This window comes from Gossypium raimondii, chromosome 8 (assembly GCF_025698545.1).
Source record: "Gossypium raimondii isolate GPD5lz chromosome 8, ASM2569854v1, whole genome shotgun sequence".
Taxonomy (NCBI): domain Eukaryota; kingdom Viridiplantae; phylum Streptophyta; class Magnoliopsida; order Malvales; family Malvaceae; genus Gossypium; species Gossypium raimondii.
Genome location: NC_068572.1, coordinates 51516992 through 51542504, shown reverse-complemented (window position 1 = coordinate 51542504; position 25513 = coordinate 51516992). Strand labels below are relative to the sequence as shown.

At 33.5% G+C, this 25513-nt stretch overlaps 4 protein-coding genes across 8 annotated transcripts; 2 read left to right on the top strand and 2 right to left on the bottom strand.

The window, feature by feature from the left end:
- The first annotated feature begins 40 nt into the window (after positions 1-40).
- Positions 41-1608, top strand: LOC105792021 (taxadien-5-alpha-ol O-acetyltransferase). Its single transcript, XM_012620380.2, has 2 exons — positions 41-772; positions 847-1608. Exons 1-2 carry the CDS (start codon positions 308-310, stop codon positions 1468-1470), a joined length of 1089 nt encoding a protein of 362 aa, XP_012475834.1. The 5' UTR covers positions 41-307; the 3' UTR covers positions 1471-1608.
- Positions 1609-3208: 1600 nt separating this feature from the next.
- Positions 3209-6518, top strand: LOC105792019 (hypothetical protein). Of its 2 annotated transcripts, XM_012620379.2 has the most exons (8): positions 3209-3561; positions 3920-4008; positions 4126-4201; positions 4767-4816; positions 4905-5243; positions 5612-5650; positions 5944-6130; positions 6206-6518. In XM_012620379.2, the coding sequence occupies exons 1-7, from the start codon at positions 3387-3389 to the stop codon at positions 6121-6123; spliced, it is 948 nt and encodes a 315-aa protein (XP_012475833.1). In that variant the 5' UTR covers positions 3209-3386; the 3' UTR covers positions 6124-6130; positions 6206-6518. The 2 variants fall into 2 exon arrangements, with proteins under 2 accessions (XP_012475833.1, XP_012475832.1); XM_012620378.2 differs by having other exon boundaries at positions 5944-6518.
- A 1435-nt stretch (positions 6519-7953) lies between these two features.
- Positions 7954-8689, bottom strand: LOC128042977 (classical arabinogalactan protein 9-like). Its single transcript, XM_052634650.1, has one exon. The coding sequence runs from the start codon at positions 8598-8600 to the stop codon at positions 8136-8138; it is 465 nt and encodes a 154-aa protein (XP_052490610.1). The 5' UTR covers positions 8601-8689; the 3' UTR covers positions 7954-8135.
- A 12177-nt stretch (positions 8690-20866) lies between these two features.
- Positions 20867-23851, bottom strand: LOC105792018 (vesicle-associated protein 2-1). Of its 4 annotated transcripts, none has more exons than XM_012620373.2 (8): positions 23620-23851; positions 23337-23436; positions 22829-22899; positions 22644-22725; positions 22404-22519; positions 22166-22297; positions 21505-21573; positions 20867-21311 (listed from the first exon to the last, which is right to left on the bottom strand). In XM_012620373.2, the coding sequence occupies exons 1-8, from the start codon at positions 23629-23631 to the stop codon at positions 21099-21101; spliced, it is 795 nt and encodes a 264-aa protein (XP_012475827.1). In that variant the 5' UTR covers positions 23632-23851; the 3' UTR covers positions 20867-21098. The 4 variants fall into 4 exon arrangements, with proteins under 4 accessions (XP_012475827.1, XP_012475828.1, XP_012475831.1 ...); XM_012620374.2 differs by having other exon boundaries at positions 23337-23427; XM_012620377.2 differs by having other exon boundaries at positions 23337-23427; positions 23630-23849.
- Between the last annotated feature and the right edge of the window lie 1662 nt (positions 23852-25513).

Sequence of the window (25513 nt, the reverse complement as noted above, 5' to 3'; positions counted from 1 at the left end):
TTTCAAATGCCGCCCCATTTTATTGTCCGGTAATTCCTTCCTTGCGGTCGTTCCTCATCTATGATTTCACCCTCTCATTCAACACCCAAAGTTTAACCATCTGCGCATTCCTTTTTGGGATCAATTAAACTACTAAACCATAATGGTTGGTTTTAATCAAGCACAGCTATGACATTTTTGTACTTTTAAAAACCAGCTAATTTCTTTTCATCAAACACATTTTTGAGGTGGACGTGTTTCTATCTGTATATAACCAAGGGAATTAGACACCCGTTCAGTTGAAAGAGTTCAGCTGAACACCCCAAAGATGGCCAACCACACCGTTACCTTTCTCCCTAAACTATCCATTGAAGCTATTCAGACAGTGACTCCGATGAGGATAACTGAACCACGACAGACTCGACAAGTATTGGCAGGGGAGCTTGTAGGACCCGGGATTTTCCAAAGGTGTTTGAACGTGGTCCAGTATTATATGAAGGAGAAAGAAGAAGACTCTGGTTGGTTACTGGCTGGGTGGATCAAGGAAACACTTGGGAGAGCTTTACATGAGCAACCAATGATTTCTGGTCGTCTTCGGAAAGGGGAACGAAACGATGGAGAATTGGAGATTGTTTCCAATGACTGCGGCATTAGACTCATTGAGGCAAGGATTCAGATGAATCTGTCGGATTTTCTTGATTTGAAACAAAGGGAAGATGCTGAAGCTCAGCTTGTTTTCTGGAAAGATATTGATGAGCAAAACCCACAGTTCTCCCCACTCTTTTATGTTCAGGTACCCCCAAAAAACAAAAACAAAACTGTCTATTGAAGAGATTTTAGTGACCCTGAATTTAATTTTTTTTACAGGTTACTAATTTCCAGTGTGGTGGATATTCAATTGGGATTAGCTGCAGTATTCTTCTGGCAGATCTTTTGTTAATGAAAGAATTCCTTAAGACATGGGCAGATATTCACAACAAGGTTATTATCAACAAGAACGATGAACAAAAGCTTCCTTTATTCTACCTTCCTGGTCTGAAAAACACCAATGGTGCCTCCCCTAACATCATCACCTCAAATTCAAGCAAAAACTCAGCCAAAACCATGATTTTCCAGATCCAAGCTGAAACTGAAAGTCCAGGGAGTGACTGGTGCAGGAAAATGGCATTAGCCTGTCTGGAGGAAGCCGAGAGCAACCTAGGAAGTGTTGTGGGTGGAGAATTTTCCTTGTTTGTGAACGAATCGTTTGAGTCCATCAAAGTTGAAAGCTGCTCAAAGCAAGGGATGTCGAAAGAAGCAGAGATGGGAGTCTTGAACCGTGCAAAATGGGATGATTTGGGGGCTAATGAAGTTAGTTTTGGAGATGGGAATAAACCTGCGCATGTTTCGTATTGGCTTAGATCGACGTTGGGTGGGCTTATCATTGTTATTCCTTCTCTTCAGGAAGATAAATACACTGTGAATATCATTGTCACAATTCCCAGCAAGTAGAGGGGCCATTAAACTATCAGCATGAATCGAAAATGCTAATAATTTCTCCTTTTATTTGTCATTTAAATCTGTTGGCATTGCCAAGCTTGTTCTCCCTGTATTGTTTAAACTTCTAAAATTTAATGTGTTTGATTTGAATTTACTAACTTAAAATTAAAAGTAGGAAGACTTTCAAAAATCTAAAGAATACAGGGATTGGAGACAAAATTAAACCCTTGTTCTTCCTTTGTTAATGTTGACATCAACATATGATGCACCTGAGAGGACCAGAATCTCAACCAAAAGATAACCTTAGTGGTGTCCTAATGTGGTGGCTAAATGAAGTTGTTATCACGATAGCTTTACGAAATTAATAATGAAAGAAAATATGGCCTTGTTTTAGCAAACAAAAATAAAATGTCTTTAACGTAGTTGTTAGTAGTACCAATCCAAACCATTTAGATTTTGTTCCTACTCATAAGTGTCAATATTTTTTATTTTTTTATTTAAAATAGTTTAAAAATTACATTGAATATTTTATTTAGAATTATCTTACAAATCACGTCATCAATTTTTAAAGATGTATAAATATTATTATACACTCTTTTTATTTTAATTTAACTTTAATTAAATTAATTTTTAAATAGTTTTAATTGAGTTACTTAAAAATAATTATTCTTTTATTAAAAAACACCTTATAATATTAAAAATATTTAACAATATTAAATATTTAGATTAACTAATAGCATTATAAAAGTATAAATATCAATTTATGTCAAAAATAAAATATATAGATTAAATCCCAAGTTTCAATGTAGTATAAGGTTAAAACTAAAATTTGATCATTATCTTATAATATTAAAAAAAAAGAGCTATATATACGTTTCTAAAACTCCTAGGGCATGTGATATTTTAATAAAAATTAATAATATTACCTATTCGAACTAATTAATAACATTATAAAAATACAATAACCAAATTACATTAGAAATTAATGTGTAGCAATTAAATCTCAAAATTAAGCATAATTGAAATTTAATTTGTTTTATGCAATTGCAAAAGAAAGGATAAGTTCAAAAGAACAGAAAACCACATGTTAATCTCTAAGACTCTTAGAACATTCACGTAATGTTTTAATGGAAAAGTTGGCAATATTAACTACGAGACTAATTAATAACATTATAAAAATATAGAGACCAATTTATATTAAAAATTAAATCTTAAATTTAAAGATATTAAAAGGACCAAAGCTGAAATTGAACCATTTTGATAAAATGCAATAAAAGAAAAAGAGAGAGAGTTGGGAGTGTGGCAAGGAAGGTCACCTTTCTTTTAGATATAGAATGATATTTTATGAGTATTTTGCAGATAAATAAAGTTTTAATATTAATTAAATATTTTTTAACATATAATCCTTTGTGTAACAAATGACTCGCGCGTGCACGCTTTCAAAGTTCACGAAATTAGAGTGTTTTTTGGTTTACATTTTCTTAATCTGTATTAAAGTTTCAGGCTACTTTTGAAGAAGGTCAACAATCGGTTAATAAATCATAATTTAACGTGACACTGTACTTTATTTTTATTAATTTTATATAAAATGATAAAATACTAATTTCTTAATTGAGTCGAAGTTTGATCACAGTTGGATCAAGAGTTTAAAAGCAGGCCCACAATTCATCACTACGGGCCTTTTAGCCCAAATCTAATCGAAAGACAAAAATCCACTCCACCCATTAACTCAAAGAAACAGACAATTTAGAAGATATCTACCCTCATTGCCTATGTTTTAGTTGCAGAGAGACGGGAAGAAGTGAAGGAGACAGATTCCTTTGCTTCTTCAAACAAAAAATGAACATGTCAAAATTCCCCATATGAGACTCAGTTTTCTTTGGGACTTTGCAAGAAGAAGAGAAAGAGAGAGTTTCTAAAGATTAGTAATGGAGAGTAATATCAAAAACAGTGACACTAGAGTGGTGGTAGCAACCAATCAAAGAAAGGGCTTTGAAGGAATCAGATTGGAGAATCCATTTGTTTTGAAAGTGGGTCAAGTATTTACTGGCTTTGGCATTGGTTGCGGTATTGGTATAGGCGTGGGTCGACCTATAAACCTCGGTACTGCTCATTCATTTCTTTTCTAGTACATTTTTTATGCAAAAAAAAAAAAAATCTAAATCCTTGAATTGTGGTGATGCACTGGGGTGGTTTGTTTAGTCCCAAGAATGATTGTGTTTATCCCAATTTGCTTCATAAGAAACTCTGTATGTATCAGTTTTTCTATCACTTCCTCTTCATTTATTGTGTTGAACAAATTGGGTAATGGCTAGTGTTTGGAACGAGAAATGAATGGAGTAGGGAAAAACCTTTATGATTGATGATCATCTTCTACGATGAAATGCACTATGTTATTGTTAGCTGACATAAGTTTGGCTGGTGTTTCTGATTATGATTTTATGCTTGTGGTATATACCAGGTCGAATACCTATGCTGGGCGAAGTTATGAGTGCAACTAGAGGAGCAACTGATGCATTTTCTGGTGTTAGCAGACATGTAAATGGTGCTGTAAGTCGAATATATAACTTCCAGAATCATTTTTCAGTTTTTTTTTTCCTTCTTGTTGTTGATTTTGTTTGTTTGATATTTCACTATCTGCTGATCTAGTCTTTCTCATGTTTTTAGTTAAGGAAGTTGGGTGCTAAGAACGTTGAAGCAGGGATCGGATGTGGAGTCGGTCTTGGCCATGGTTTTGGCATTGGTATGCTATAATATTGAAAATAATTAACTCAATAAGTATTACTGTATTGATGCACTTGTATTAGGTATGGTGTCGCATACATTTATTGCAAAGTCTGAGTCCGACTACTCAATTAAGTATTGCATACCAATATGTGTGCCTAAATGTTTCAAGATTAGAGAAACTACTGATTATTTTCTCTTGATTTCCTTGTTGGTTTCTACATTTTATACTTTGTACAAATGTGTTAGTGTCATCAGCATGTGATTCAGATAAATTTCAAGACCAGATTGTTTAGTTTCGTTACTTGCTCATATGATTGTTGCAAAATAGCTGATTGTGGTGGGGATTTTAGCAACCTCAGACATGTCTTTTGTAGCAACATGAAAATTCGTTCGGTCTTTCCTCTTCATTTGAATTTAAAGCATCTGCATAAGGGGCATCATCGTCAAAATGTGCTTTACTTTTATCTTTATGCCTTAACGGACATTGATATCTTTATCTTCATGTCGCAAACTCACAGTATATCATATGAATGAAAATAAATTACATCTTTTTTGACTGAAAAGAAATGTTTATATTGCAGGACTTGCTGTGAAGCCTGGGGTGGTGAATCAAATTCAATGTTGTGTTATGGTGCGTATAATTTCTTATATAATATCCATATTTTTTCTTCTTTTTTTTTTGCATTATTTGTAACTAAGTTTTTATCTGAAACTTCTAGCAAACGATGACTAAATTGATGAACAAGTTTGGAATATCTTCCAACTTGCCCTTCAATGAAGGTGCTTTTCCTGCATCCTTTCAAAGTGGTTTGACCACAACAAATGAACCCTCTATTCAAGGCCCGCATGGAAAATTGAAGCAGTTGCTGCCAAATCTACCAGATACTACATCTCAAGGCTTGCCTGGACCTGGAAATACAAGCAGAGGTTCAGCTTATCAAAAACTTTCATCAGAATCTCCAAATGAAACATCATTCGGGACTCGAACAGAAAAAGTTCTTAATAGCTTTTTGCAAAATCCATTGTTGAAGGAAGATGAGACTAACCTAAGTGAACTGGTATGCAATGATGCCTATATGCTTGTGCATTTGGCTTTGTAATTCATTGCTTGAGAGTTTTTCTATCTCTTATCGGCATTCCAGCATTGAGTTTGTATGTGGAATGTCAATTTTTAAAATATTATGGGATGCCTGTAGGCTAAATTTGTGCAATATAAGGCTTGAGGTGAGATCAGTTCATTTTATACACTTAATGGGAGAGAAACATCATTTCACTCCAGCAATTGGAACAGTAGTTGGGTATGTTAAGATTTCAAAAGGAACATGCTTTAACGTGCAACAAGCAGTTATTTTTTTGCTCTTATTTTGGTCACTGGTGATAGCAGTAAGCGGCAGAAATAATTCACTTGGGTTTGGTTGTTTTGTAGGCTGGACGGTTGCGCTCTGAAAACAACTTACTTCAACTGGTAATACTCCTTATTTATTTTATCACCCCAATCTGATGCCATTTTGTTTGCTGGTGTTTTTGCTAAGATGATTATTGATTATTTAGTGGGAGAACACATAAATATTGGCCGAAAGCAATTGTAATTAGATGTAAAACTTTCTTAATATCGGAATTTATTGGTTGCTATATTTAAAATTTGTGTCAAAAAGATTTATTCATGATGAATGCTGCAAGGTTCTCGAGATACATTTAATTCTTCTCATTTTATTAGGATTGCGTTACATTTGTACTGAAACTTATATTTCCATTTAGGTGCTGAAACATCAACGAATCATCGAGGAGCTTATGGAGGAGAATCTGAAGCTTCGTCAGATTCTCATGGAAGACCTGAAAATATCCCCAAGCAAGCTCCAAGCTAGTTATTCTAGTAAAATTAAATCTCCATGTTCGGAATGCTTCTATTGCCGAAGGAAACAAAGGAGAAATAGATGATGACAAAGTATGATAAGTAAACCAAAAACCATTCAAGTGTTATACCAAAGTTCTTATTCGATAACATTTCCGACTGGAACAGGATTTTAAGTTCTGGCAAGGTGCTCCAACCTGATAATGCAGAAGTGGTGTTAACCATCATGACATGTGAGCCAAAGGAGAAGGATACCAAAGTAAATCAAATCCGTCGATGACCAACTTAATGAGCTGATTAAACAATAGAGATGATTACACCAAACAGATGATAGAGCTACTTAAACTAATATCCAGAGGAATTCACTCATTTTTGCGTATTGTAATCTTTCAATGACATCCTTTTTTTTCCCCTTGATGCAATTCTTTGTTATAACTTCCATGAAAACTCTACATTGTTGGTTTGATTATTTTTATCCAAATTGCAGGGTTTTTTTTTTTTTTTTAATTTAGAAAAATTCTTGTTTCTTTCAAGAAACAGTGCAAACTAATGAATATATACATCCAATCGTACAACCTTCTATTCTTAGTTAAATTATGCGTAAATGATCTTGTTTTCCTCAAACAGGATTCCCCGAAGAGGCAAAGACCACGGAAGAATGAGTACTGCTTCTTCTTCATGGTTCTGGTAAGTCCGTGAATTTTTGTATTCTTAGCAAGTGTAGAGGGATAATGGTTCCAATAAACAAGTGGACTCACGGGAAAGAACCCAGACTGAGTCTGTCTAGCTTTAACTGGAACAGATCGTGTTCACTATTCATCAAGAAAAGGAGGATAAGATAAAGATGTTTTTAGTGCAATGCTTCTTTATTAAATGTTACAGTTACATCTTTAATAGGTATCCAATGCTGTTATCATGATAGTTAATTCCAATTAATCTGAAGTTTACATAGGTTATAAGACTATAAGAATATGTATTTGTCGGTGAGGGCAAGGCAAGCACCCCATGTGCACGTCCCTTTCATGCTAGCAATTGTTTTGTCTTTTGAGTTTTAGGCCCACAACAGCCAATCATACATCCCTCCCATTCTATCCCAAGTCACCTCTCTTTCGACCTACCAACTCATGCACCCAATATCATTAATGTACTGTCATATAATCATCATATTTGAAGTATTTTATATTTATATAAAATTTGATTCATTAATAATAATTTGTATATAGCTTTTGAGGTATCCATGCATACATGTTAATTTTTCTTTTTCGTTCTTTAAATCGTGTTTAATATTACCCGGTCTCCGTCCAAAAGAGAACCCAAAGGCAAGGGCAACTCTCATTTTTATCCCCAAAAGTTAATTACTCTTCCATCATCCACCCAAAGTCTACAACAGCTACCACCTAACTTTTTCTCTGACAATATTTATCGGCATCACCCATTCACCACCACCACCAATTGTTTGCACCTATTCCATCTTTCTATCCACACTTCTACCAACCACACTCATCTTACTTCTAGCCATGTTGTTCGGACTCCGGTAGTGTTGGGTATACATGTATATGTCCAACATTGAGTATATTTAATTTTTTCCATATTTAGAGGATTAAATTCTTATAATTCAATATAAGTACTTCCATATTGATTAGACTAATTGAAATTTTGTAAACTAATGTATTATTTATTAATAATAAAGCCATAGTCCATTAGGACTAATAATCCCAGTTGTAAGCTTTTTGGTGCGTGTGTGTTAATATCAGAGTAAGGAATGTCCTTAAAAGTAACCAGCCTTTTTTCACTATTTTCTAGTATTATTTTCTCCATTTTTTTCAGCAAAATAATTAGTCTAACATGATTTAATTCTAAAGAAGGCAAAAAAAGAAGAAAATAATTGGACTAAAGATTACAGTAACACAAACAAGAATCACAAAGTCTCTCTTTATTAAGCTAAAGTAAAAATGCTACAAAAGAGCCCTCACAAATCACAAAAGCATCAGCTCCAAGAATCGACGAGAAGAGAGAGAAAATGGAACAAGGAAAAAAGAATACACAAATAAATAGCTTAATCTACATCAAAGTAAACGAAACCCAAAAAAGAAGTGTCCTAAACAAAGAGTGCAACTCCTCCAAGCAATGCTAACAAGGACATGGTGTATTCACGTGTAGAAGCAGCGGAACCTGGTGGGCCCGCCCCAGGGGTCATGACTGGAGGTGGAGCTGGAGCTGTAGGTTCTGAATTAGGCGTCATAGATGGAGGCGTCATAGGTGGAGGTGCCGGTGGTGAACTGTTCATTGATGGGGTTGGTGCCTCTGGGACAGAGGATGGGGTTGGGGCCATTGGAGTAGTTGAAGGGGTAGGAGCCATGGGGATTGACGGTGCGGGTGCTGACATTGGAGTCATGGCTGGGGGAGGGGTCATGGTGGTTGGTGGTGGAGTGGCAACGGGAGAGGGGGTGGTGCTTGAACTTGGTGACATTGTGGGTGATGCCGATGGACTTTGAGCCATTGAACATGAGAGTAAAGCAAGCATCAGAGTGAGCTGCACAAGCATGGCACTTGAACCAGCCATGCTGCTACCAAATTAACTCGTAAACGTGTGGGAGTTGAGGAGTTAAGGTGTGAGACGGGGAGGTATGGTAGTGAAGGGAGAGAAGGTCCTGAAGTTGATATAAAGGCAGGGAGTTTGGAAGTATCATTTCAAGTCTACGAACTTTTCATGCTTCTCGCCACAAGAATTGACGCGTGTCCCAACGGAATTTTTGTTTTTTCATTTTTTGTGGTCGAGATTTAGATGCCATGCAGACAACAAAGATGAGGATATTTTCTTTTTCATTGTTATGTAACTTCACTTTGTTATACTTGATTACCTCATTTAGCTGAACTTAGGAGGGTTTATTCAGATTTGTTTAATTGAGTAAAAATAAAAATAAAAACGGAGATGAAGGGAAAAAAATAAATCATCGCAAATTAAAGTCTTTTTAAAATTAGGTCAAACTATAATGCCAGCCTCCATCCTTTTTACAAAATTTAAGATATTTAAAATTACATATTTATTTTATCCATCAACTTAACTAAGAATGAAAAATAGTAAGGATGATTTTTAAATCAAAACTACCAACATATTTTAACCTGCATTTTAATTTTTTTTTCTCACCAAAACATACCAATGAGAAAATGCAAAAGGAGATATTTTGTCATATTCATCACTGCTCCTATCTCCGTCCATTCTACCTTTCAGTTTGTTGCCTTTTTCTTAAATCAAAAACCCATGGTTTATTTAACCCTAAATTCTCAAATTTTCTTGCATAGTATCACTTCCAAACAGATGATGTCTGAATATGAGACAGTGTAATTCTAAATTCAAATAGAACTCGTTGAAAATGTTGTCCAAAAACTGTGTTTTTTTCTTAAATAAAATATATTAGGAAAATAAATAACTATGGTTACTATTAATCAAAATGGAGAAAGAGGACAAAGGGATGGTTCCATTCCAGCTAACTACAATGGTGATTGATGGTAATGCCTTCTTTGGAGCTACTGAAAGAGACAGTTTTCATTACTACTACTTAAACAGTCATCTAAAAAGTGATTAAATTACAAAATTAAGCCCTTTTTTTTTTAAATCATATAAATAGGTCGATTTTTTTGAAAATTTATGGGAATGGGCTATTTTCTATAAAAGCTTCCAGCTGGAAGCATGTTTCCCCTCTGATCAGTAAAACGCTTCCAGCTCAGCGCGTTCTCCCCAAAGGTCACTTCCGATGACTATTTTAAATAGTCGTTGCCCCCCTCCCAACGGTAAAAAAAAAAAAACTATAAAAACCCCCACCTACTAATTTCTCACATTTCTCTCAAAAATCTCTCAAATTTCTCAATCCACTCTCAAAAATCTCTCAAACTCTCTCTTTTTTTTTTTTTTACTAAAATTCTATTTCTATCTAAATTCTATTTTTTATTAATATTTTCAAGAAATATTTTTTTATTAAATTTTTTTTTGTGTTCTATATAATTTAGCAATGGCCGGGTCTCTAATCCATCTTAATAAGAAGCACATCTCCGTCAATCAATTGCAAATGGTAAAATAAATTTTAATCGTGTTTAATTTTTTATTTAATTATTATATATTAATTTAATATTTTTTTATTATTTTGACGTAAATAGGCGGAAGATCAAATTTTACAATGCCATATTCATAATCTACTCGGTCCTCCATCACCGTTGATTGAACCATACTTGAAGGAAGTCAATTTTTGGCACGTGGCCCTTGTAGGCCGAGGGTGTAAATTGGACCCGAAACTCATAAACGCATTGGTGGAGAGTTGGAGACCCTAGATGTACACATTCCATTTTCCACGCGGCGAGTGTACTATCACTCTAGAGGACGTGCATTTAGAGTTATGGTTACCTGTAGACGAGTCGGTAGTCACCGGGTCTATTGTAACACTCCTAACCCGTATACGTCGATAAATTAGGGTTACAAAGCGTTACCAGATAAAACGCAACTTAACGCAGACATTCAATAGAATTCAAGAATTTTACATTTATATTAAATTAGTCAAATATGAAGTAAGTATAATTATAAATTTTACTTTAACCTTTTATAACAAAACATAACATTTCAGTTCAGTTAAACCGTAAGAAAAATAAGCTAGTTTCATATGGCTGTTAATTATATATATACAGTACATTAAAGTACGACTCCCAAAATTTTATTTAGCCTATACATGACATAAGTTAAAATTTAAACGTTTTAATACCGAGATAGTAGATAGAGTGATGATCTTCGCTAACGATCCCGAGTCTGCAGACTTGGTTTTAACTATAAAACAAATGGACAAAAACAATCAAAGTAAGCTTTTATAGCTTAGTAAGTTTATAGCATATCTAAAATACATATAAACGAACATATGTATAAACATTATATGCTTATAATCAAATTACGACATAATCATTAATTGCATATACTAATTTCTAATATACTTATCATTTGCATTTCATCGAATGCATATCTATGATCTTTCAAATACATAAGTCAAAAGCTTATATTTTTACTTATCAACTACATGAACCAAATGCACATTTATACTTTTAATCCACATGTGCGAATGCATACATGTATATTCAACAATTTTCATAACAACCAATATATGTGCCTATTCACTAAACACATAGATCCAAACATTTATATGCTCATCAAATACATATAAATAAATGTTCATATACTTATCCATTACATATAACCAAAATCATATATATATATATAAATATATATATATCAAATGCATATAATCACTTAATTTAACAGATTCACTCAAGCACTTAGCTTCGCTAGGCTTATAGCTTTGATTCAGATCATAAGCACTTAGCACTGCTAGGTTTATAACTTTGATTCAGATCACAAGCACTTAGCACGCTAGACGTATAGTCGAATAATTTCACGGCAATAAATCCGATTGATACTGAGCTTTAACAAAAGAATCTCAATTCACGAAGTTGTATCTCATATTTGTATATAAAATCCACATAAAATTCAGCTCAATATTCATAACTTATATCTTTAAAACACATGGATATATATAAATCCCAATCATCAAATCTAACTTAAATAATTCAATAATTCAACGAAACACATTTATATATATATATATATATATATATATAACCTCATACTTTAGATTCCACTACTAATATCATAAGATTTAACATATAATATACTATGTACTTTTAACATTTGAATTCCATATATACCTATATAATTTCATATACCTTTTCAATACAAGATCTTATACATGTACATATATACATATTTGAATCTAACAAATATATATTACTCTATGCTTATAGTAAAACAATAACTTGTACTTTTATACATTAGACACATACATATTCGAAATTAACACACATATATATAAATATAATTTCATACCTATACTCAATATAGTTATTTATTCATATATATATATGCTTATTCAATCCAACTTATACAAATATTTGATACATATATATACATATATCTTTATATATATCTATTCGAACATCATGTAAACATATAAAACAATTAACATTAACTAAATTAAAACTTTATTGACATATATACATACCTATGTTGAATACATCACATGCCTATAGTTCCATACCTAAATTATTTACAAAGACATTGATGTATATATATTTGTATATTCATACTCATTCGAACCTAACACATATATATACATAATTTTGAGACTTCTCATTCGATTTATATACTTTTAATTTTAACTCAACATAAATACATTAGATATTCATACATGTAATATAAACTGATTTAATAAAATTAAATAGCTAATAAACTTACCTCGGATATCAACGGACACGATCGACTATTCAACTACTTTCGTTTTTCCCCGATCCAAATCCGTTTTCTTCGTTTCTCGATCTAAACATATTCAAATTTAACCTTTTTATTCATCAAAATATTCAATTAAATCCAAAGATACATAAAAGGGAAAATTACCATTTTGCCCCTAACATTTTACATTTGTTTCAATTTAGTCCTTTTTGCTCAAAACACAAAATACACAAAATTTGACTACACTCCTTTAGGGCCGAATATTCCTAGTATCTTTACAAGCCCACACATTTCATTTATTTCACATTTTAACCCCTCAAAAATTTATTTTTACAATTTAACCCTAATTACTCAAATTCATCAAAAATTCAAAGACAAAACATATTAATCTTTCACATATCTTTCATATTTCATCATCAACTATCACAAAGCATTCATCAATGGTACATTTCAAAATCATCAACAATTCATAAAATTAAGGCATGGGTTTTAAAGTATTCGAAGCAACGATCTCAAAAACGTAAAAATTATCGAAAACCGAACAAAAACGAACCTTGAATTTAAGCTTGAATATGGCCGAAACTTGACTAAGCTTTAATGGCTTTCTTCCTTCTTGGTTTCGGCTAAGAAAGATGATAATAATCTAATGTTTTATGCTTTTAACTATCTTATATTATAATATTTATTAATTACTAATTTAGCCTTATTTAAATAAATATAACTTATATATATAAATAGGTTAGTTTTGTCCTTAGCCATCCACTAACTATTTAGTGGTCTAATTGCATGTTTAAACCTTCCAAATAAAAGACAACAACAAATAGATACTTTTAGCTTTAACCCTAAATTTTTATTTTTACGCGATTAAGTCCTTTTATTTAATCGATTACTCAAACAACAAAATTTAAACACGAAAATTTCACACAATCAAATTCACACATAGTAAACTCCCAAAGTAATATTAAAATATTTTTTGACTCAGATTTGTGGTCCCAAAACCACTATGTCCGATTAGGGTCGAAATCGAGCTGTCACATCTATTCAATCTGCTGATTGGGGAGCCGTATGCGGTGATATTTTGGTGCAACTTCGGAGATGATTTACGGAGGTCGAATCGAAATGGCTTGGATACGAAAAAATTTCGTGGGGATCGTTGAGGATTCGACTAAAGTCCAAAGAGAAAGATATGCTTGGACGTGCATCCTTTAGATCATCGGAGGCATCCTGATGCCGGATAAGTCACTAAATCTCATCCATCTAAAGTGATTGCTGAAACTTTTTTATTTTAAAGGAGCGAGCGAACTCAGTTAGAGGTTCACCGTGTTGGCGACATTATACCAAGAGATGTGTCGGGCAACGCAACCAGGAAAAATCAAAATTGGTGGCTGCCTTTTACTACTACAATCATGGGCTTGGTTTTAGTTTCCATTTTTACGTCCTCGAGCGAACTACCCGTATACATTCCCACTCGTAACAAGGTAAAATTCAATAGATATTACCATGAATAAATTTATTTAAATTAAAATTATTATGCTAAGAAGTTATTTAAATAGGTGGAACCATGCGTCGAGTCACGTGGGATTACCTATTAAGCTTCAAGATATACGGTTTCTATTAGACCAACGATCGAAAACGGAGGTATGTATTTATTTAATTTTGAACTATATAAATAAAGTAGTCGATTTTGTATTTAGTAGTGTTAATATACAACTAATGTTTTTATCACGTTAATATAGTTTGAATAGACACCATACAAGAATCCGACAATAATCCCCGAGGAATTCTTTGTAAATCCCAACGCCTGGCATGCGAAGGTCTCATTGGTAGTGTACGCTACCGTCAAAATGCACAAGACAGATAAAGTGTTGCGACAGTTCGGATTCTGACAGTCGATTATCGTGGCACCTCAAGACCTTGATAATCTGCATCCTATCAACTTGCGGTGACTAAATGAGAATTGGCTAACATTCCACTCCCAACATATCAACATGTAGAATAATCAATATGATTTTTTACCTACTTGGGAACCTATTATCGTTCCGAATTTAACATGCAATCCGGAGTACATGCCATAGTTTAATATCCATGGCAAACCATATTTGTACGAGGAAGAGGCAAGGCGTCGGCAACCCCATACGAGTAGGCCACGACAACCCCCTTTAAATTCAAAGGCTGGCAATGTGGGTCCATCATCAGCACCCACGCAAAAACTGGCACTGACGACCTTAGCACCAATTCTCACCCCCCATTCAGTATGTATCGTCTTATTCTAATGTGTATTATAACTGTAACACCTTTAACCCGTATCCGTCGCCAGAACAGGGTTACAGAGCATTATCAAGATTTACGGATCAATCAGGTAGAAATTTTAAACGTTTCATTACATATCAATATTCATAATAAAACCAATCAAAATCATATATATTGTCCCTTAAACGATCCCTCAAGGCCCGAAATACATATTAGAAACAAGTTGGGACTAAATCAGAAACTCAGAGAATTTTTTAGAAATATTTAAAATTTTTTAACACTGTAGGGGTCACACGGTCGTGTAGCCAGGCCATATGACTCACACGGTCAGAAGACACGTCCGTATCTCAGGCCGTGTAGGCATTCAAAATAGGGACACACGATCGTGCCTCAACCCATGTCCGTGCTTGTGTAACTCTCTGACTTGGGTCACACAGCCAAGTCACACGCCCGTGTGCTAGGCCGTGTGAGCATACTGACTTGCATTCTTAAGAAGATATAGGGGACAAACGACCGTGTCATTTGGATGTACGTCACACATGGCTGAGACATACGCCCGTGTCTCTACCCGTGTGGACGAAATTAAGTTATTTTCTAGGCCACATTTCTCACCCAAATTGACATCAACTTAGCCTCAACAAAATGCACATGAACAAGCCATAACAAGGCATTCAACACAAGCTAAAATTAAGTCTTAAACATGTATTATCACCACATACAACTAATATACCCTTAGGCACCTCAAATGACAACTTAAAAACATGTCAACCAAGTTTCCAACCTTACCTAATTAATCTATCTAACCAAGTTACCAAAGTTCACATGTATGTTGGTTATATAAAAAAAATATTCTTTATAATATTTACATATATTAAAGTTTAACCAAGACCGCACAAAAGCCTATACATGCCATATAAACCGTATTTAATGTTTCAAAAACGATCGAGATAAGCTAGATAGTGTGACTTGAGTGCTGATCCGATCGTCCAACTTTTTGAAAATCTACAAAGACATTAAACAATACAAATAAGCTTAATGAAGCTTAGTAAGTTTGACGGGTTAAACAAAAATCTTATCGAACTAACTATAATTGATTTAGGTATTAAAAATCATCCATAACAATTCCCTTTCATTTACACTTCAATCAATAAATACATATGTATTCAAATAAATACAAAAATAAATAACACATGTTTCAAATTTAATAAATAAATCACCTTACTGAGATTTCTCCATTTGAGGAATGACTTACGGATAAGAGTATATCGTTATTAGAAGCTCGAAAGCTGAACAGAAGCTCGTAAGAGCTGATCCACCCAATTAGGCCAAACAGAAAGTAAAACACGAAAGTTCGCAACAAATGTTGAACCTCGATTTACTTGGGTAAAATGCCGATATCTCCCTCCAATACCATCGTACACCAAATTACGAATGCACTCAAATCCTGCGTTCAATTCAAACCGAATATCTAATTTAATATTATAATTCCAACAACAATTCATTTCTAACAATAGAATAAATGCATAATTCCATTCATAAATTTATATAAAATATTAAATTTTAACCGTACGAACTTACCTGGACTGAATTGTAATAATTACAGAAGTTCAGGGACTATTTCGTTATTTTTCCTTTTTCACGAGTATCTACGGGATCTTGATCTAGAATATAAAAATTACTCATTTATTAGCATATATTTCATTTCTAATTCATTATACAATTAATACCCTTTTATTTTTGAATTTACACAATTACCCCAAACTTTTGCAATTTTGGCAATTTAATCCTTTAATTAGTTAATCTATCAAATTAACTAATTTCCTCAATCACTAATCTATCCAAATATTCATTTATTAGCATATATTTCATTTCCAATTCATTTTACAATTAATACCCTTTTATTTTTTGAATTTATGCAATTACCCCAAACTTTTGCAATTTTACAATTTAATCCCTTAATTAGTTAATCTATCAAATAAACTAATTTTCTCAATAAATAATCTATCCAAATATTCTAGGCCTTAATACAGCCTCTAATAAACCCAAAATTTACTATCAAACCCTAATATTTTAACCTTTTCACAATTTAATCCTAAAATCAATATTTAACAAAATCACTTTATAAAATCATCATACAACACAATCAAAGCTCTAAATCCATGTTATTCATAAAAAATGTAATATTTATCAATGGAAACTTCCAAAATTTTTAATAAAATAAAAAACGAAGGTACGGTTTAGTTGGACCTAATTGTAACAATCTCAAAAACATAAAAATTACAAGAAACAGGTAAGAATTGAACTCACATGAAGCAAAAATTGAAGGACCAGCTTAAACTCTCTCTCATATGGCTGTTTTGGTCAAAAATTGAAGAAAAAATTTCTAGAAAACCTTTAAATTCAATTTGTTTGTTTTTTATTTCAAGTAAATTACAATTTTGCCATTGAATCATTTTATTTTATTATTTTTCCTTAATATGCCACCTCATCTTTTTAATTTTGGTATAATTGTTTCTTAAGTCCTCCCTCATTTATTAACAAAGCCATTTAATAATTTAAATATTATAATTAACAAGTTTTATACCTTTTTCAGTTTAGTCCTTTTTAATTAATTAACTATTGAAACGTTAAAATTTTTCAACGAAACTTTAATACCACATTCATGACACTCTGTAAATATTTATAAAAATATTTAGGGCTCATTTTATAGAAACGAGGTTCTGATACCTCACTTTCTAAAACCACTTGACCTAGGGTTTTACCACTCGAACCTAATAAATCATTATAAAACTTAAATTACTAATTCAAAAATATTTTTAAAACCATATTTGACTCATTTATGAGCTTACTCATTGAATTTGGTGGCCTCAAACCACTGTTTTTGACACCACTAAAAAATCGGGCTGTTACAATAACCCTATCATTTTCACACAAGCACCATATGTTGTACCACATTTTTCTACTTCTAGTCCTATGTCAGGTTGGACTCTTGGACACCCATCGCCGATGTTTTACATGCTCGGGCCATTTTCTTTCCCGAAAACGCCGACAACGATGTATAGGTCATCTCAACATAGTTATGCTCATTCATCATTTGTGACGCAAACACCTTCGAGATCTTTGTTCTACCAAGGTGGGTCATCTTCCTGATCAACTATTCCTAGACTGGAGAATACACAATATCAAACGAGAATGCAAGGATTGCAATCGACCGAATGAGAAAAAGATGAGAAACCGAGACCATAATCCCCACAACCCCAACAACCATAACCCCGCTTGAAGGCTAAACCAACAAAAAATCTAACGTGTACCGTTGACCACCCCGATGTGGCACAAATTCTAACTGACATATGCGCAGATTAATTTTATCCTTGTATCGAACGTTTATAATGTATCGGTGATTTTTATTATTATTTTTAGATGAATATTTTTATCATTTAACAAAATGCTAGTTGATATTTGTTATCATTTCACAAAACCGTGCGTTTACATATTATAATGGAATTGATATTTGTTTTCTAGTTTGCGTAGTCCTTTCGATGTAGGCATGACGGCATTGTATAGCCTGAGTTCCTACACCACCCGCATAACCTCGGTTGGTTTGACTTATCCCAAATATTCATGTTGTCGCGTATTCGAGTCGATGTCGATCAACCTTTTGATTTGCGACGCAATCTTCTACTAGGTAACAACTTAAGTGGAGCGCTCGATACAGGTGGCCACAAACATTCATCTAGGACTGGTGGGAATACGTGTCTCCACACGTTGTACAAGTTTTCTAATTTGTACACTTCGTCAACAAAGCTCATGGGATCCAAGCGTTGATTGCTACAGGCTACAATTGCATGAGCGCATGGAAAACGTAGTATGTCAAATCACCCACAGTCGCAAGTTCTATTTCTCAGGTGTACACGGTACACTCCCCCGATAGTACCTTAGTTCTGTCTACCTCTCACGATTAAAATCTAAGGCTGAGATGGATGAGTGTCTTCCCATCGATGATTCTGGGATATCATAATGGGAACTTTCTAACAAGTAGTTAGATTATCGGCATTTTCAACCATTCTCTTCTCATCTCTTAAAATTTCCACATATAACTCGAGAAATAGTGATTAACTATCAATATGCGTCTGCACCATCGCCTCCAAGCTCCAAGCATCTTTAATATCGAAAGCGTCATATCTCACGGGATCGACCAAAGCGCAAAATTGATACTTAATAGATGATACTCTCATCTAGTTGGATCCGACGATTTTTTGCCTAATTCTTTTTCGAAGTTATGGTTAAAAGTCAACCACACTATGTTCTCCGATAAAAAAACCACGTCGTTCTTGGTGTCACGGACCTCACCGTCGTAAAAAATAATAGAATTAATTCGTCCACTCCTTTTTAACCATATTATATGTCGAGAGAAGTTCAAAACAAAAACATTATGCAAAAAATATAATGTTTCAAATAAATATTAACACGAAAAATCAATGCTTATGCTTACTTTTTATACAAATAGTATTATTGCTCCAACTTATGCCTTTCCTGTGAACTTCTATTCTTTTGAACTTTTTCAAATATTATTTCCTCAGTTTATGCCACCAGAGGCTGAAATACGTTACATTTATAGCCTAAGGGATAACAAAAAAATGTTTCTGAGAGAATGCCCCGGATAGTGGGGGTTGAAATTTGTAGAGAAAAAACGCTCCAAGCAGGACGCACTGCCAGTAGCAGTACTAAAAAGGGTGTCCAGCTGGAAGCGTTTTCAATACTTTTGCTGACAGTGCGTCCTACTTGGAGCGTTTTTTCTCTACAAATTTCAATCCCCACTATCTAGGGCATTTTTTCAAAAACGTTTCAAATATCTCGAGATTCCTGGGATATTTTTTTTAGAACTCATCTCGTCAAAGATATTTTTTCAGAACCTATCTCGTCAAAAATATTTTTCAGTACACCGAGTTTTGATTTTTAATCAAAAATATTATACGATTGGTGTAAATACAAATATTTTAAATATCGAATTCAATTATTAAATTTTTTATCAATTTAAAACCCTAAAACCCTAACCTAATTAATAAACCCCAAAAACCCTAAACAACTAGAAACTCCTAATAAAAACACAAAGGAAAAGTGCTTCTAGCTGAAAGCATTTTTTTTCCCTGAAAATGACTCCAGCTAGAAGCGTTTTTATCAAAAATGGCCCATTCCTGTAATTTTTCAAAAAATCAACCTATTTTCGTAATTTAAAAAACGACTTTACTTGGTAATTTAGTCTAAAAAGCTAAATATACATATTTTTTGGTTTAGTAAATATATATTATTCATTATTTTTTTGTGTGTCAAAAATTTTCATTTTATCATTTCCGTTCGAACTAATATTTTAAGTTACATGTCGTATTTTTAGAATTTAATTCTTATTTTAAAATAATCTATTAAATTACCTAACAATTTAAAATAATAATAAACACTCATTTAAGAGTTATATAACAAAAAAAATTGATGTTGTACTTTTACAATTGAAATTGTATTTTTAAATCCTATTAAAGTTTTTTGAAATAAAAGTGGAAATAACACATGGATTTGGAGCATATTTAATGATTAAAACTTGAAGGAGTGAGGAGAAGCAAGAAAACAGGGGGGAAAGGGAAAAGAATAGAAAAGATTGCCTTCAATACAGTTAGAGGCAGATCCGACAAATACATAATGGTAAGAGACAGGAATTAGCATGGAACATAAGTAGTTGGGTTCATGTAATGTAAGAAGAGGAAATACTGAATAAAACATTAATTGCAAATTGAAATGTGAATAAAAGAAAATCTGTGTCAAGGCGATAATGTCCTGCTGTGCATATACCCATTTAAAGATGGAAACTAGCAGTAGCAGTAGTTGTCCGATATTTGTTGTTTGATGATTAACTTATTCGATTACAAATTACATGTTCCTTAAACAAACATTCCTGTACTAAAATTCGATTTCAACCTGTTAAAATGTAAATTATATCATTAGTCATCAAATTTTTATTTTGGTCACTTAACTACAAAAAAATACAATTTAGTCATTAAACTATTAAAAAATTTTCATTTATTACTATATGATTTTCTCTATTCGTGCTATCTGCATTAATTAAAAGCCCTCCTTTTCCTTTTCTTTTACATTTCAGTCTCTTACTTTACGGTGAATCAAATTTGAGTTTGTGTTAAACCGCTTACTATAGCATACCAGCATTGCAACTATCCTTCAACAAATTGAACTCGGTAACCCACTTAAAATACGAAACTAACAATTCTTTACTGAAAAATAACATATTAACTTATAAATTGAATGAAAGTACATAAAATAAATTAATTAAAAAAATAAACAGAATATAATAATGATGATGGCAAAGATCAAAATACACAGAAAAGGAAAAAGGAAAGGAAGTTAGCACACTCCTCTTCATCCAACAGTAACATTCAGCACTATACAACCAAGTAGACAAAATGACTGGTTACCACATTTCTTTTAAAGGGGCGTCTCTATTCCTTCTGTAGTAGATGGCTCTACAGGTGATGTAGTTGTCTCTACAGTTGGTACTGCTGCCGGTGATGACAACGATGATGAAAATGAAAAATTCAACAGCAGCCCAACCATTATCCCTATCAGTCCCACAATCAACGCAAACTTTAAGGAGAATCCTGTGTCATTCCTTCGATGTCTCCGTCTCTTCAGAAAATCCTGTTTTCACCATTACACAGTGTTTACATGAGTTACTAATGCTGTTGTACTTCACAACATAAACAAGAATCAAGCATTCTTTCTTGGGCTCGGTTTGGGAAGTTAAAGGTTTACAGGTTAACTTGGAGATGATTTTTAGATGGATGACAATGTTTTACTGGTTCCCATCGGCAAGCCCGAAGTAAAAACATACCAGTTCCTGTTGCAGCTGCAGTGTTTGCCGAACTGCTGCATCTCTTTCATCCTTCAGCTGCTGCACAGCCTGGTTCACAAGTGCAGAATGGATATGTAAAAATGAATACATAAATATCAGATTCTGGGTTTTCATTTTCAAGTTGCCTTCATCGGAGAAAAAACCGATTAAATAGAATGCAAAATGGCAAGCATATAACAATGAATTACGCAAATGCAAGATACTATGATGATTTGCAATAGCTAGCTTTGCTTTAGAGGAAATGAAAAAGAACAAGGGTCCTTAATCCCATTGTAAGCAGGTCATAGGGAAGACATCGCTACAACCAAGGAACTGGAATTATGAGCATGCATAAATCAGAAACCATCTGCCTACTTCAGTCAAACAGCAAATTCCAGATTGACTTATCAAAATTCAAAAGCTTTAGTGCATGCATATTTTTCCCTTCCGTCACAAGGCAGATGAGTGGTATTATTATATAAGAAACTAGAGAGCATAATAGTATACAAACAAAACCAGGCTTTGAACATACTTAATATGACAAAAGCATTAAAAACGAAAGAGCTTTGAGTCACTTATATCAATACTGATTTCAACGCAAAACCTTAATGCGCATATGTAAAGGTCTTGTGAATTTAAGCAGAACAATGACTAGACTCACAGAGTTTGAATCAGGGGCTTGATCTGAGTAGCTCTTGAATCCTTCATCTTCAGAATTTCCAAGAGAGGAAGGAGTTACATAGAAAACTTTAAGCTTGCACTCCTGTATCTCCTTAGTACTTTCCTTATTAAACTGAATGCAAAGAGAAGGATGACATTCCAAAGATCATATTTACTTTTGAACATTATAATAAATGTAGTCAAACTAAAACCGTTATTCTCAATGTCCGACTTCTTACAGTATCGGCTGGCAGGTCATCCACATCAGTATTTGGAGGCACTATAGTACTCTGTAACAGAAATTTGTCTTTGCATTGCATATCTGGAGGATATTCCCGTGGAGCTTGCAGAGTGACTGATATTCATGCATATAAGAAAAACAGTATCATACATATAAGAGTCTCAACAAACTAATTGAGAAAAGCAATGGACGGAAGCAGATCATTAAATTCTCATTTTACAAGATGGTTAAGTAATACCTCTGATAACAGATGAATCCCAAGGCTGTACAACACCAGTGTTTGGTCGCACAAAGTACTTCTTAGGCGAAGTCGTTTTAACCTAAAATGAGTACAAGTTGGAAACATTAAATCATACAAACCTAAACAATCTCAAAATGGACCAAGAATACACATAACCATATATCAACCGAAACCGTGAATACCTTAAAGGCCACATAGTGTTCTGTGTTGTTCACCACTTTAAGATCACAAAAGCTTGGTTTTTCAAGCTCAACTGAAAACATAGGTTAACTAAGCTTAAAAATTTGTTCCTCAAAAAATTTCCAGAATAACCATATGCTGAAGACAAAGATCGCATTGACATTTAGCATTTCAAAGAAATCAGCATCTAAGAGCAAAATATAAACTAGCTACACATTAAAGAATTGATACAAAGATAAAACTGGCATCTTGTAAAGAACACCATGTCAAGCTTCACAAATTATATTGGCATTTCCCCTGATTGGGGGAGGATGCTGAATGGGTATGTGCTAGCATCCAAAAAAACATATCAGTCACTAGAGTCTTCATAATCTAATTCCATAAACTTATCAAAGGAACAGTCATCTCCAATCCCATGTACAAGTTGATCACATAACCTTGGAATTGAATCATGAATGTATGCATTACATGCATGCATAGGAGTGAAAACAGAGATAAGGTGGAACTTACAAACGAACTTGAGGGCATTGGGTTGAACAGAGATCAATGGATTACTCCCGTCAGCAGTCATGACTGGGTCCACCGCCAACACCTGGATGATCTTCAGTCTCTTACAGAAAGGAAAACAAAGAAGAAAAATAATCAATCAAAACCACCCACAACAATCTTTCAAAACCAAAGGGGAAAAAATAAATCAACCCCAAAAACATTGAAAACCCAATGATCCAAAAAAAAGTGTTTCTACTTTTGTTTTATTTTTCAAGAGAGAGAAATTTAAGTTAATATTAATCACCGGAACTAACATGTGGTGCAAACTGCAACTGGCTCGGTCTAAAATCCGAGGTTTCTTCTTTTGCCTTTTTGGGTAAGTGGGAAATCAACGGTTTAGCCGCCACCAAGCTCGGAAGTTGGAATAAATTTTAATTTTGTTAGGAGCTTTGGTGCACCCTGAGAATGCCAGACTGCGGTTTCCACGAGATGGATAGAAAAACAAGGAAAGAAGAAGAGATGGTGACAGGTGTCGAACTAATAGGGTGATAAAGCCCGGTTCTGTTGTAACAGCCTGGACGTGGGATTCTTTGACGGGGCACTCCATCAAATGTTACCTCTTACGTGTCATTAGGCCTAAAAGAAAATCAAAGAAATTAGTCAGGCTATGAATTTTGGAAACTTGACCCTCTTTAATTATCGAAACTGTGCATTGGCAACAAATATAATCGTAAAATTTCAGCATAAGTACAGAATTTTAAGTCAAAGTCATAATTTCAGCATTACAAGGTAATATTAAATGTAACAATGAAGTCAGATCCACCAAACATCGATTTAACTGTAAATGAATTGAACAGGAAGACTAAATGAACTTAGAATCTGCGAATTCTTTTTATTATTTATTATCATGCATATATTGAAATACAACCATGTTTTCCTTGAAATAGAGATCTTACATTTATAGGCAACCCCGTTACTAAAATTTATCAATCTCGAATGGTATATAATCTCGCAATCTGTTTCACTTCATCATCAAGCACCAATGTCCTTGGTCATCCCTGTGGCACCAGGAAGAAGACGAAATCTCTTTTTCAGTTATTAAATCAAACTTCTTTGATGCTCAATGACAATCCACTTTTTAATGATTCTTCACCAACTCATGACATAGAAGAAGTTTCTTCTCATTAATCAAGTGTAGCTCGATGATTGTCATTTTAGGAGAAAAATAATCAACCAAGCGACAACTCAATCCCAACATCTCCCTCAAAGCCAAGTTCCAAAGTGATGAATGTCATGACAACTAACACCACTTCATTGGAAGAATATATGACATCTCTATCAAAGACGGTGGAGAGTCTCACTACAAGCTTCGAAGAAAAAGATGACTAGATGATATTTATGATAAAAAGACTCGCTGATCTTTTTGGGAATAGGTCAATCAATGAAGAAGTTCGACATGAAAATCTATCATAGGAGCCTAATGAACAATCCGATGTCCAAGTTGTCAAAGATCTTCAATCAACAATCAATGAATTTGTCATTGTCGACCAAATCATTGAGCTTATCAATGACGTTTCAAATATCAAGTCAATTGTGTAACTCAACCTTCATACACCTATGACCAAGCCATACTCCTACAAGATTGATCATGATAAGAATGTGCAAAACAAAATTGCAAGTTTGTCTAAGTCGTGGATTTGGCTTAGAGCTCTAGACGAAAGAATGAGAACTTGGAGTTTGTCACAACCTGAAACGCAAACAAATCCAAGTCAGATATAAGAATTAAAAGATAAAAATTAAAATAAATATTTAAGATAGAAAAAAGTTAAATAATCAAATATTCGAACAATTAATCAAAAACAAGATAGAATAAATAAGAAAATAAAGAAGATAGATGGAAAAGTTGGAAAGTGGCGTGTAAAAGTCTTAAGGAGCCTTGAAAACCAGATAAATCCACAACTCTTTCAAATGACTCTAATTTTTCCTCAAAGAAAGAAAACATAGTAAGAAAAAACTTGAAGATGATACCCACAATCTGAAAAGATTGTTAAAACTCTCAAGTATACTGAAACTCTAGCTGATCTAAACAATAAGTAATTTTAAACTAAATGTTCTTATTTACATAAACTCCTAAAAAATCCAAAATTCAGAATGAAAAATAATAAAAAATATAACTTAATAAATACAATATTGAGCTT

Excerpts from the sequence above, each read along its gene's own strand:
- LOC105792021 (XM_012620380.2), top strand. The coding sequence starts at position 308 with ATGGCCAACCACACCGTTACCTTTCTCCCTAAACTATCCATTGAAGCT. Across the intron at positions 773-846 it reads CCCCACTCTTTTATGTTCAG|GTTACTAATTTCCAGTGTGG; the intron begins GTACCCCCAAAA and ends TTTTTTTTACAG.
- LOC105792019 (XM_012620379.2), top strand. The coding sequence starts at position 3,387 with ATGGAGAGTAATATCAAAAACAGTGACACTAGAGTGGTGGTAGCAACC. Across the intron at positions 3,562-3,919 it reads GGGTCGACCTATAAACCTCG|GTCGAATACCTATGCTGGGC; the intron begins GTACTGCTCATT and ends GGTATATACCAG. Across the intron at positions 4,009-4,125 it reads GCAGACATGTAAATGGTGCT|TTAAGGAAGTTGGGTGCTAA; the intron begins GTAAGTCGAATA and ends TCATGTTTTTAG.
- LOC128042977 (XM_052634650.1), bottom strand. The coding sequence starts at position 8,600 with ATGGCTGGTTCAAGTGCCATGCTTGTGCAGCTCACTCTGATGCTTGCT.
- LOC105792018 (XM_012620373.2), bottom strand. Across the intron at positions 22,726-22,828 it reads AACACTATGTGGCCTTTAAG|GTTAAAACGACTTCGCCTAA; the intron begins GTATTCACGGTT and ends TACTCATTTTAG. Across the intron at positions 21,312-21,504 it reads TGCAGCTGCAACAGGAACTG|GATTTTCTGAAGAGACGGAG; the intron begins GTATGTTTTTAC and ends TGGTGAAAACAG.